The following is a 13,679-nucleotide window of genomic DNA, read 5'->3' as shown; positions in this document are numbered from 1 at the left end:
CAGATTATATACATATATATATGTATATATATATATATATGTTGGCCGATGTATCGGTATCGTGAATCTTGTACTCCCAAATATCAATATCGGCATCGGCCCCCAAAATCCATATCGGTTGGGCTCTATAAGAGATTATAATGGATATGTGAAGTAACCATATACTTTGGACTGTCCTGCAGGCATTGGACTGACCATCTGTTATTACAGGCGTGAAATTTCCACAGACATAGAGCAAGACTTTTGTTTCATTAGTGCATTTGGATGTGAGATGAAATTGTGACCTGAGCTGCGTCTTGGTAAAGAGACGTGTGTGTGAAAGGAACTGCAGATGTGTCCTACACTTGTACAACTCTGTAACTGGGCAAATTCAATCCAGCATGTGAGTTCCTGTTTTATTCCAGTAAGTGGCGCCGCTGAGACGTTTTTGTTACTTTGAGAACAAGAGAATCATCTCTCTCTCTTTCTCTCTCTCTCTCTCTCTCTCTCTCTCTCTCTCTCACACTCTCTCTCTCTCTCTCTATGTTTGTATGTGACTGAGTTCCAGCCAGTCAGACGCCAGAAGAGCAGAGCCAGAGCGAGCCCCCTCTGCTCTGTAACCACTGAGCTACTCTTGTCCTCCAACAGCTTCTTGGAGGATTCAGTACAAGCACAGAGGCAGACTCGGAGAAGTGGACCTGGGGGATCTACTGGCGTGAGCTCAGCAGCTGGTGAACTAATGGACTATTATTCATAATTAAAACACACTGACCAACAGGTCTGCAAGTCTTGAAGTGGGCTCTTTCAAGAAAGTTGCTTCCGGGAAGGATGTACTGGTTCTGAGGAAGCATGTAGGGGACAGTTCTTTCTTTGACCCTGTCACTGAATCCTGAGCTGGGGAACAGGGACTCTTTTTCACGGGGTCTGGTGTGTTGAAACTCACCATCGCAACTCAGTGTGACCAGCGGAATATTCTCTGTTTGGAATATGATGACTTAAAAATGAAAACTTGTGTAAAATAGGGATTGTCAGAGATTCTGTCTCACATGCCTGCTCAGTGGGACTGTATTTGGAAGTGCTCCTGAAAACTTGCCATCCTGTTCATGTGCTGTTCCCATTATTTTGTCCAGCAGCTGCAGTGGAACTGCAGCTTGTGTGCTCAGTGTGTGTATCAGTGTGGGTTATTCACAGGACTGCTATGCAGACTGACTGGAGCCATGCACAGACAGTTCTACTGTAACCCTGATTCAGAGGCACAGACCAGGACCGCTCACACAGAAAGAAACATTTAACAGCTTAGGAAAAGCTCTCTCTGAGGCTTAATCCAGTGGGACGACTTGTGCGGAATAGCAGATGTTACACAGCTTTGTGTTCTAATGTGGATTATTCAGGATGCTGCTATGCAGACAGAGTGGATCCGCAGAAAAACTACTTGTAAAGTTAAAGTAACACTTGGCTGTGCAAGTTCAGTGCAGTTGAACAGCTTGTGTTACACTGTTGGCAGCTGAAGATCTAGCTAGAAGGTAGGGTGTTTTCGGAATTTAGATTTACTGAACTAAACCCATACTGATTAAGAGTGTGTACTTGGAGCGTAATGGAACTGTAATGCTTCCAGTAATGACTCCAGCAGGTAAACCTTTAGAGAGGTGACACCACTCATATATACTGTGTGGAAATTTGTGGAATTGAAATATTTTCTTAGTCTGTACAGTTGATAAAAACAGTTTCACTTCCATTTTTGCAGCTTTTGTTGTTGAAGTAATTTTTTTTTCACATTAGCTGGTTATTCATACTAATTGTTTAACAATGAAGAATCCTCATCCGCTGAGTAATACATGGAATAGATCCCTTAACAAAGACCCAGTACTAATCTCTGTGCCAAGCACTAATAAGAAGTTCAAGAGGAAGTCCAGGGAGCCTAAAAGACTTTTAAGCAGTCCTGAGCCTGGAAGGATGCAAACTTACCAAGCGGACATGTCAGATGAGGACTCGGTAGATGACACCCAGAAGGAGGCATATAATGCCGGAAGGTTTGCTCCATTGCAGAGAGACCTGATGAGGTCACAGGAGGCGACAGCTAGTACTGCTACAGGGATTCTGTCAGGACTTTCAGAAGGAAACATTGCTCCAACACAGAGTGGTGCCATAGACATGAGAATTGGTATTAACGTGCCAGCCATCAACTCCAAACTGGTCCAGTTACCTGCCCCTTCATTCTCTAACCTGGAGATCTCCCACTGGCCCACAGCCATCTCACAGCCTCTGTCCAACAGACTCAAACTGGGCCTTCGCTCCACTCTCCCTCTGTCAACGTCAAGCAGGAGCAGCCACAGTCATTCACCTGACCACAAGACCTTCTCGCTGGAGCCCTCTCTGTCAGGCCAGGCTGCAGCTCTACCTGCACCCAGAACATCCCAGTCCTCCCAGTGTCACGAACATGTGGAGCACCGGTCGGAGTCACCTCAGGTGAATATGGGGAGTGATACAAAAAAGGGAATTACCAAATGAATAGTTTTTGAGTTTCAACATGTGGGTTACTGCCTAATCTTAATATAAGTGTGTCATTCTGTAATATAAATACAAAGACTGTTTAACTGTACATTGGAATGTATACTGGTTGTCAGTACATGCCCAAAAGTAAATGGGCACTCATGCATATTGTCTGATTTTGGTGACCTATAAAATACATCTAGCAGCCAGTGTGATTGAAAACCAATACAGAATCTTTATTTGTGTATAGAATCCTGATTCCAGTGAACTGGGACCTGTCTGACTTACCAACAGTGTACCTCCTTGTTTTCTGGTTTCACTGTAAGATTTGTCTCAACCAGTTATTTCCTCTCCTACTTAGTCCAAAGATTTAATATTCTTAAAAAAAAAAATCTGTCAGCCGAATGAGGTTACACATTTCTAACAAAACAGGGAAAACTGGACACTGAGCAGGTTCAAAGGGTTCAAGAAAGGTCTCTGAAGAGGTAACTTCAATGAAAATTACTGCTTTTTGTCTGTTTGCTTTCATATTTCTTGCTCTTAACTAATTTGATAAAGGTAATCATATATAAATAATACCATACAACAAATAAGACATGTTGATGAAATTATTTTGAATTTTTGTTTCCCCTTAATTTTCTGTTGTTCAGTCCAAGTGATCCAAATACTGATTATGATAGTGGTTAGGTTAGAGTATAAACTGAGTGACGTTGTACAGTGTACTGATGATCAGTTCAGTCAACACAACGACACCTGATGATTCGGGTCGTCTGCTCCCCCAGGACTCTCCTAGGAAGCGGGTTGGGGTGAGTAGTGATGGACCTGGGCGTCTTCCAGAGGTCAAAGCCATCCAGCAGACCAGGAGGCTTCTGGCCAACGCCAGGGAGAGGACCCGTGTCCACACCATTAGTGCTGCATTTGAAGCCCTAAGGAAACAGGTAAGACTGACAGTCCACAATGAAAACCCACACGCTGTGTACAAGCTCAAAGATATACTGTACATATACTATAAACATTAACACTGCACAGAGTCACATATAAGGACTACTGTGACTAATATATGTGCAGATGATGCAGAGCAGGAAATCAAACAATAGTGAAGTGTCTGATCTGGATATTGCAGCTATATGTCACAGATACCTGCAGAATGAGGACAGGTAGAGAGAGAACAGTGAGGTGCATCTTTGGAGTTCCCTCCTTTTTTTTACTGAATAAACAAGCAGAAATTGTGTGCATTTATGTAAAAAAAATTCAAAATATGAAATTTTGAAGAACATAGATTAATTTTTATGGTTTAATCAATGAAAAAAAAGGAAGTTTAAAGGCTGCAGGGATGTGTTTGTAGTCCATTCTCCTTCTCCTCGCACCCATTCCATTTATTGACTGTATGCAAATAAAACATGTAAAACATTTCTTCACCACCCTCCATTTGTTCTCTTTCCAGGTGCCATGTTACTCCTATGGGCAGAAGCTATCCAAGCTGGCTATATTACGTATCGCTTGCAACTACATCCTGTCTCTGGCTCAGTTGGCTGAGATGGACTACAGTCCAGACCACAGCAGTCTGAGCTTCTCTCAGTGTGTGGAGCAGTGTACCAGGACCCTGCAGGCCGAGGGCAGAAGCAAGAAGAGAAAGGTGAGACATAACATACATCTGTAAAAACTGGCAGGTGTACAAGGAAATCTATTTAACCTGAGCTGTGTCCAAAATCATGCACTACTCTACTATATATAGACCAGTATACAGTGAGTTTGCTGTCCAATGTAAGTGAGAATTATTATACCCTGTTATATAAATTATATCATGAACTCATGGTATCGCACAATGCATCATGAAAAGTAGTGTTCAACTGATGGTCACTATCCAAGCAATAAATACCATCACGCATTGTGCTCAAAGTGAATGAAAGAAATATGGTATACAGAGAAGAAAGAGCAGCATTACAAACCTGTCGTACAAATGTAAGTCTATTCTGAACTTAAAGCCCCAGTGTGTAATTTTAATAATTTTGTGGCGGCATCTGGTGGTGAAGTTGCAAACTGCAACCAACTGAGCACCCGACAGGGGACACTTTACGGTGGCGCACCGCTGATTCCATTTTCGGATTCCGGCAGCGCTGAAAATTCAATGCGAATTCGACATATTCTTGACCATTTTGTGCAACCGTATTCGACACGACATAGCAAACAAGGAAGTTGGGTCCACCTAATGTAACTATATTTAACACATTCAACGTGGACGAAAAAACATCTGTTCTCTGTTGCAGGTGATTATACATATATGAACACATAGTTATGGACAATATATTCAGTTTCTGTGAATAAGTTCTTCTAAATATTACATGTTGTAGCTTTAACTTTAGCATTTTATTTAAAACCTAAAAAGCCACAAGAAAAAAATCGTAAGAAGATCGTTATTATGGCTAAGACAATAGAAAATAGAAATAGAAAATTACATAGCAAGAAATGAATAAAAGCCTCAGATGATAAGGCAGTGGCAGTCTTGATTTAATAGAACTGAAAGTTGGAGCACACTCTATATTTATATTGTTTTTATTTTGCAAATGAGCTCACTATTTCATCACCTAGATAGAGCTCACTCAATACTCAGTGAATGAGGGAGTGATTTCGGACAAACCAGGTCTTTTTTTAAACTTTTCCTGCTTTAATAGCAGCTGCGACAGTGCCTTGTGAGTGAGTGAGTGAGCCTGTGTGACAATGCGCATATGTCTATATTTCACAGTTTACCATTTAACTGAAAAAGGGATAAGGAAAGCAAATAACACATGGATTGATACTGACACTGGGAAAAATTAGTAGTCACATTTTTTCAAATTAATTATTTACAGAAATGAACTACTTAAATATAGTGAGGAAATTCACCCTCTTATAGTTGTGAAATAAATATATTACAAAGCTAGTACGCTTAAATGACAAGATTTCCGCTTATTAGACACAGTCACAGTGTACAACTCTCACATCCTGCCTCACACTAAAGCAGTCATTTTGCTCTTTTAGATGTAAACTTGCTGAGAGCTTTTCTCCTCCTAGCTGTCTATTTCTCTCTGTATGCATGCCGGCAGTGTGTGTGTGTGTGTGTGTGTGTGTGTGTGTATGTGTGTTCTCAAAGTCCCAGACACCAGATGTTTAGAGAGGAGGGGAAGTGGAGCTGGCGCCATGAAGGGCAGAGGGCAGTGAGAAGGCACGCGAATTGAAACCACACACACACACACACACACACACACACACACACACACTCTCTTGGCACATTCCCCAACAGTCTCTCCAACATTCCCCACAGTGCCTCTCCAGCCATCTGCTCCAACATACTTTGAAACAAGGAGGGGAAAAAACACAGTCATCATCAGCCTGTCAGACAGGAGCAGCTGGTGGAAAGACAGAGAGAGAGAGAGAGAGAGTGTGTGTGTGTGAGTGTGTGTGTGTGTGTGTGTGTGTGTTTTGTGTGTGTGTGTGTGTGTGTGTGTGTGTGCGTGCAGGGGGAAGGGGGGTTCTGGCGAGAATTAAATGCTTTTTTATATTTTCAGAGCCACTGAGTCTGTGAGCACAGTTAGGAAGAAAACATTTTTTTTTGCTTCACTGTGATTTTGCACCACCATGCTGAGGCTCGGGGTCACACAAATAACAGGAGAAATATTGGAAGTGGAACCTGACTTGAGAAATAATGTTTTTCTGTGTCTACATGGCAAATCTTAGATTTTAGCGGCTGAAAATTAGTTAAATCTAGAGTCTCGGATGTTTGACAAAAATCTCACATGACAGATTAACCAACTACACTTTTGATCGTAAATTAAATGTTTAAGTCATTCAGCAAAGATGCCAAATCTTGACTGGAAAGTCATCATCTTAGTCATTATGCGTGTTCATTTGGGAATCATTTTGGGTCTAGTAGGAGTCCACGTTCAGTAGGTTTTGCATCTCATTCCACGCATGTGGTGCATGGGAACAAAAGGCAGATTTCCCCTGTTCTGTTCCGTGTGGTTGGAGGTTGAAGAAGTTTCACTGATGAACGGGTACTATATGTGTTATGGCGAAGTTTCAGCAGACTGCATATGTATTGTGGTAATTTTCCCATTAACGCTTTTTGCAGTTGCTCCAGTGACAAACAGCAAAGCAGAATGATAAACTGACAGTTTCTTCAGAAGGGACACTGATGCTTGCATGTATATTACATTACCATAATCTAATAACTGATAAAAACGTACTCTGGACTAATCTTTTTCTAGCATTAAAAGGAAAAAAAATATTTAAACGAAAATAAAAACTCAATTTCCCAAAAACTCAAGTTTTCTTAGAAGGCTATCTATATGGACTCTGTAACGTGACAAAAAGTTCTTAATTGACAAACCAGTATGAAGAGATGGGCAAAAGACCACAGTTGATGTTGTACAAAAATATATCTTTATTATAAGTCTCCTAATCATAAAATTGAGCTTAAAAAACAAGGCTGAAGCTGGGGGAGAGTCAATTAATTAAAAGTGGGAAAATTGGCTATTTGTGGAGGGGTGTGCCAAGCATCTTTCCCTGCATGTGGCGAAGCCAAGTGGTCACAGCAAGGACTGCTGCGTTGTTGCTGGTCACCGGTTCAGGGCTGGTCAGTTCACACTTCACAATCTGGTGACTGTGATCCAGCTGCTGCCCTGGACCATGCTGCTCCCCATAAATTAACTCAGCCATTTCAAGAATTAGACACCAACAGCAGCTCCAGCACACCCCCACTACACACATGAGGAGGACAAGCAAAATGACTCATCTTTTACAAACAGTTCACCAGAATTTGTACCGCATCATAGACACAAACCCACATTAAATTGAACAGGGAGAACAGCTTAAACATGCAAACAAGGTCTGTTCATGCTCACATGAGGAAGACAAGCAAAATGACTAATCTCAGTGAGTGTTTGGCTGGTAAAGTACTGCAGATTCGAGGTCACACCCAAGCACACCTGTATACCATCATGCAATTAATCCCACAACACACATGAAGACCAAACCCACAAGCTTCACTGATCACTGCACACACACAATATTGAACCCAAATGTTCACAGCACCCAAAAAAACGATCAATACAGATCTACCCTGTTACAACTCCAAATGATAAATTCCCGTCAAGCCAGATGCCAAGGTACCTATGAGAGGTTACGCTCTCGAAATGAGTGCCATGTAGTGTTAAAACTGTTTAGTCAGATGGTGAACGAGAACGTGAAAAGACCATGAATTTTGTCTTTTTGGTGTTTAACACAAGTTTTGTCTTGACCAGAGACAGCTGTAGTAGGTTAAAAGCAGACTATAAAGAATCTACTTGCAGTGATGGTGCAGTTGTTTAAATATACTTTTAGTCGCTGGATAATCATTTGATGAGGAAATCAAATTACAGTCAGATGTATTGATAATGAAAATAATTGTTGCAGCCTCTGTTCATTACTTTAAACATAAAGTAAATCTGATTAACAATTAATATGCACAAAAACTACTTGGTTAGGTTTTGACACTTGTTTAAATTAAGTACTTTGTTAAGATTAGAGGACCTTGGTGATCATGGTTACATTAATAAGCACAGTAATGGATTAATAAAAGCAATGCTGACCATTAGTTTCACACAGGCAACAAACTGTGATCTGCTGTTTCCCGTTTTGTCAACCTATCAATCAACTCTTACCTCCTCCTAAATCTATACTAACTCCTGTGTAACCTGACTCCTTTTATGATTAATATGGCTACCAGAGGTGACATAACAGTTCGACCTAACTATAGATCCTATTAATAAGGGGTTGTTGTTGTTTTTTTACAGGACATTCTGTGTAGAAACTGTTTTTATCTGCTCAAAGTTAGCTGCTGTATGTTGGCTTAGATTGTAAACTTTAGATCGGAGGAAATCTGTGGCCACTCCCTAACTGTAACATAACATGCAAGACTCTCACACAGAGTTGCTGGTATTGTATAGATTTATTCCTCTGCATTGGTGGTAAACATAATACATGGGCCCGCTGATATTTGTCTTATTGAGCTAAGCTGATGAACAATAACATCAACCATGATAAACAGCAGGGCTATTGCTACATTCAGACTCCACTCCACACACACACACACACACACACTGGAGGGCCTCTTGTGGCAAGAGATACTCAAGTACCCACAAAGATGCATAAATCAGTCAAAGCTCCAGCAGATTCTGTCTTTCAGCAGAGACACACTGAGTCTGGTCCCAGGGTGAGTGAGAGAGTGAGACGGAGCCAGCTGCCTGGATCTCATTATCTTCTGCCTTCTGGTGAATATGGCTCAAAGCAACTTAATACTACATAGGGTCTGGCTTTCGGCATTGTCAGTGTAGTTAGCATGCAGGAGTGATTACTTGGCTTCTTTATGTAACTTCAATGTCACTGTCACCATGAACGTCCTACCAAACCCTGCTAAAAAATGTGGTAGTTCAATAAAGCATTGCTTGACTGTCTATACAGTATGAATGGTAAATGAACTGTATTTATAGCGTGCTTTTTTAGTAGTATTGACCACTCAGATCGCTTCACAGAACAAGTCTCATTCACACACATTCAAACAGTGCTGCTTTTCTGTCACATTCATACACTGCCAGAAGAGTCATCAGAGGCTACTCAGGGTACGTGTCTTGCCCAAGGACACATCGGTGTGCGGAAAGGGGGGAACTACCAACCTTTGGGTTAGTTTATAGCAACCTCCTCAGCCACAGCCGGCCTTTTTTATATGAATTTTTAAAAAGGGGGGAATGGCGAAATACTCGTACTGAACATCCAAAATTTTATTTGACTCGCAATATTCTTAAATCAGGTTGTTAGCATTAGCAGCTAGCTGTTTACTTACCAATCTATCAGCAGGGTTGGGTCAATTTACTTGACCCAACCTGTGAAATGTAGTCATATGAAATATAGTCAGTTACTGATTACAAATTACTAATTACTAATCAGTAATGTAATCCATTGGATTACAAAAATAATGAAATCTACATTGAACATTGAAAATATTGAACCTCATACCAAAAAATGTCCGCAACCACAAAATTTTGAGTTCCACAAAATAATCTTTAAACCGTTTAAACATCAAAATAATTTTCAACGCAAATAAAATCCATTTAGCATATTCAGCAACATAAAACATTCAACAAAACTGGCAGTTGAGTAATTGCCATATTTTAAAGGGATAGTTCAGTTTTTTGAAGTGGGATTGTATGAGATATTTATGCATAGTTAATATGTTAGTTTATGGAGATGGTGATCAGCGATGTCATTTTACGGAGTTCGGGGGAGAAGTGGAAGAAGCGAAAGTCAGAGTCCTAATGTTGCAGAGGGGACCGCCGAAAAACGTATTTTTCGCCACATTTTAAAATACTTACCTAAAAAATATATCCTTTCAATTGTACGCTCAAACAATGTATGTTTTCACTGCTATAGTTTGCCGCCAGACAGCCATTTATTTTTTCACTTATTTTCAAGCGTACTTCGGCCACGTATTACTACGCCAACTCGCGCCAGTGCAGAGCAGCAGCGTATCACTCTGCAGTTTATTTTCTGTATACTCTGGTTCATAAAGATATCCTGTTATGTCCACAGTGAATGGCATGTCTTCGTCGCTTTCATAATCACTAATTTTTGTTACCTCTGAGTTGAACAGCTGATTTGCGGAGTGATACGCTGCTGCTCTGCACCGGCGCGAGTTGGCGTAATAATACATGGCCCGAAGTACGCTTGAAAAAAAGTGCAAAAATAAACGGCTGTCTGGCGGTGAAAAAACCCATTATTTAACATACAATTGAACGGAATCTTTTTTAAATGTGGTGAAAATGTGGTGAAAGAGACTAACCCTAACCCAAAATCTAATTAAGTAATCCTCGAGACCTTGACAATGTAACCATAACCTAATTACACATTTCTTCAAATTTCTACTTATCTTTTTTTATAATCTGATAATGTAATCCAGATTATATGTAATCTGTTAATTTTATTCATCATTTTCTTTATCATTGCGAGATACGGTGCTTTTTGCAAATTATTTTTATAAATTTCTCATGGAATAATGCATGGACCTTGGTACAAAAAATATATATATATATTTAGGGGACTGATATGAGTGAATGCAATTTGATGTAGCTTGATTGAGTTTAAAGGCACTGTTGGGCACAACAGTCACAACCTGAAATCAAATTTTGGCTGTTCAGTATGAGTATTTGACTTTTTTCCATTTTTATTCATAAGATAAAAGGCCGGCTGTGGTTAGGAGGTAGACATGATACTACTGAGTGCCATTCTTTTTTCTATCTCTATTACATCTTTGCATCTACTGAAGTGAGAATGCTGGTGCCATCGTCACTGTAGCGCCCAGTGTGCTGCTCAGAGACGTTTTATAAGATGTTGTAAACACAACACACCTCCAACTGCTCCCAGCAACAAACTCCTACATTGCAAATACAATTTAAAATAATCTTTAGTTTACCCGGTAAAGCGGGCGCCCAATGAGGATTATGTCTTCCTTCAATAGCTGCAGGTTAAAAGGTTGCGGCCTTTTGCAGCATGTTTTCAACACATGCTCTCCTCCTTCCACGTTTGTCATGCCCAAAAAATATAAATTATATATACGTATATTTTTTTAAATTATCTTTTCATGGCTAGAATGGAGAGCCATGAAACAACCTTGCAGCTTATGGTTTGTCTCTGAAAAGCTTGGTGGATAAGAGGTTTCATTATTGGTGCTTTTAAAGGTGCTCAAATGTGAAATATCTGAGTGTTGCCTGATTGTATTCTTAGTTTAAAAGTGCTTTTGTTTTGTTGACAGGTTGGAAGGATAGCAGAGGATGTGTAATTTTTTTTGTTTACAATTACAAGAATCTCCTTACTGATACTGACTGCATCTCAACATCATCACACAACCAGACCCAGGCTCAACTCATCTGCTGTACTGGGTTCAACAAAGAAGTATGTAAGAGTGCAAGAGCCACTTCCACGGAGAACAACCATGTTCACTACCTTAACGTGTGACATGGAAAAGAACAGAACCACAGAATGTAAAACGCCAAATGCAATACAGATTAACAAAAAACATGTCTGATGTTGTTTGCCGCCATTTTGCCTGTACGACATGCTTGGATGGAAATAGCTAGCTAGTGATGTTGCTGATGATAACTAATAGTAAACTTCAGTTCTGTCATTTGGACTAAATACAATACCTGTGTGTTATTTCCCAATAAGATAGAGTTGACGGTGTTCATATAAAACTATACTTCATACACTGAATCTTTTCATGTTAATCTTATGTTCTTGTAACCATGTTGTATATTACTTTAAGAAATATAAGTCAGTGTCTTGGTTCCTGATACTAATTTAGAATCAATAGTTAAACTGTTGAGTAAATGGTTTTCAGAGTGAACATCGGATTCCCACTAATTTGACAGCTGGATTGTTTTTGCAAATCTTGTCTCCAACATCGAAAGTACTGATGTCTAGATGTCATTATCGAAACATCTTGCCATTAACTTTGTTTTTCCCCCACAATCATCCATCCAATATCAATGCTGCTTTATCCTGGAGCCAATTCCAGCTGACATTGGCTGAGAGGCGGGGTTTACCCTGGACAGGTCTCCAGCATAACGCAGGGTCAACACAGAGACGAATCATTCACACCTATGGTCAATTTAGAGTTTCCAATTAACCTAAAACCAATTTGCATGTCTTTGGTCGGTGGGAGGAAGCCAGAGTACCCACGATTGCCATTTCATTGTTCATACCATAAAGTCATAAATCCTTGGGATAGGTGCATTTTTCTGCCAAAATTAAAACTTTCATTTTGCTCACGTTATTTTTTATTTTTTGCCAGTTAGAGAATTTGGATCCACACGTCTCTCCACTAGCTTCATATGCAGGCACCCGTATTTTAAATCTTGCTTGGCATTCAGTCTGAACTCACCTTGAGAGAGTGAAGACTGGAGATGAGCAAATTGTGCAACACCACCACCCTCACTTCTTGCCTGTCGGAAGCTAAAAGTAGCTTTCTTTACGCCAGTCATGGTGTAAACATACAGCTCGTAAGAAAGGACAAATTGGCCATGAAAATTTCTGATGCAAAAGTCACTATGGCAAAATTTATGTTGCAACAGATATTTCGCTTTTAGGCTCACAGCATTCAGTTGGTCAGTGATGATGAACATTGTTAGATGATGAATTTACAGGACATGAAATAAACAAACATTTATAAAAAATATTTTGACCAGTGTTTTTATTTGAATATTTTCGAACAGTGAAATGAATGAATAACCTTGTTATCCGATCTAAATGTTCTCTTTACGGTACTCACATTACAGAAAGACATTTCTAGCAGATCTGGGGGTTTGGAGTTCATTTGTCCAGGCCTTTGAGATAACAGTATGTGTCTAAGATGTCTGCATCTACCCAAATGAAAATGTCAGTTCCATTGCATTGCAGTGTCAAAACAAAAATCTGAAACTATCGGTACCACTGACCCTTGACTTTATCACACTGTTAATCCAGGTGTAAGATGCTGTGAGGACAGTACACAATATGTTCAGGCTTATTGTGTGTTAATACAGTGCAGCTATGAAACCATACACATAAGCTGTAAACCTAAACATAAAGTCAACTGAAGCACAGTGCAGGTATGTCTGCCTACAGCAGGTAAAACACTATCTGTGCTATTGGTGGGAATAAATTATTTGTGTGTGAATTGAAGAGTAAATGCAGTGTGTTTACACTGAATGTGTAATGTCTGATGCATGATGGAAATGGTGGAATAATAATAAACCATCACTTAGTAAGTTGTGTATTTTGTATGTAGAACCATCATACTTTGTTTGAAGCCAACTGCTGAAATCAGCAGCCTGTGTGCCCCCACATTCACTGACAAATTTAAGGATGTACTGTAAATGTCAAAGTTAGAAGTAAAAATGTGTTTGCACGCTAGTCGGTGAATGTGAACTGTCGTGTGAAGAGATTTTAGTGGATGTCAAGAATGTCCTGACATCAACTGTCAAGACTGCAGTGTATTTGCCATTTGGCGAATAATTTTAATATGCATCATTCAGAAAAGAGTGGTTTCTTGTAGGCTGCATCTCTAAATGTACTTTTAATACAATTTTGCAACAATGTTTACACTTTCCTCAGGAGGTAAATTACAAGAGTAAAGCTGGCTTATCTTTCCATGCATCCAATGT

General features: G+C 39.9%; 1 protein-coding gene across 1 annotated transcript; it reads left to right on the top strand.

Annotated features, from left to right (window-relative positions):
• Nucleotides 1–542: 542 nt before the first annotated feature.
• atoh8 (atonal bHLH transcription factor 8) lies at nucleotides 543–13,600 on the top strand. The gene is made up of 4 exons (XM_035649644.2): nucleotides 543–2,445; nucleotides 3,252–3,407; nucleotides 3,914–4,105; nucleotides 11,291–13,600. Exons 1-4 carry the CDS (start codon nucleotides 1,786–1,788, stop codon nucleotides 11,315–11,317), a joined length of 1,035 nt encoding a protein of 344 aa, XP_035505537.1. The 5' UTR covers nucleotides 543–1,785; the 3' UTR covers nucleotides 11,318–13,600.
• Nucleotides 13,601–13,679: the final 79 nt, after the last annotated feature.

Source organism: Scophthalmus maximus, chromosome 9 (assembly GCF_022379125.1).
Source record: "Scophthalmus maximus strain ysfricsl-2021 chromosome 9, ASM2237912v1, whole genome shotgun sequence".
NCBI classification, from domain to species: Eukaryota; Metazoa; Chordata; class Actinopteri; order Pleuronectiformes; family Scophthalmidae; genus Scophthalmus; species Scophthalmus maximus.
Note: the sequence above shows the minus strand (reverse complement) of the source record. Positions and strands in the feature narration are given on the sequence as shown.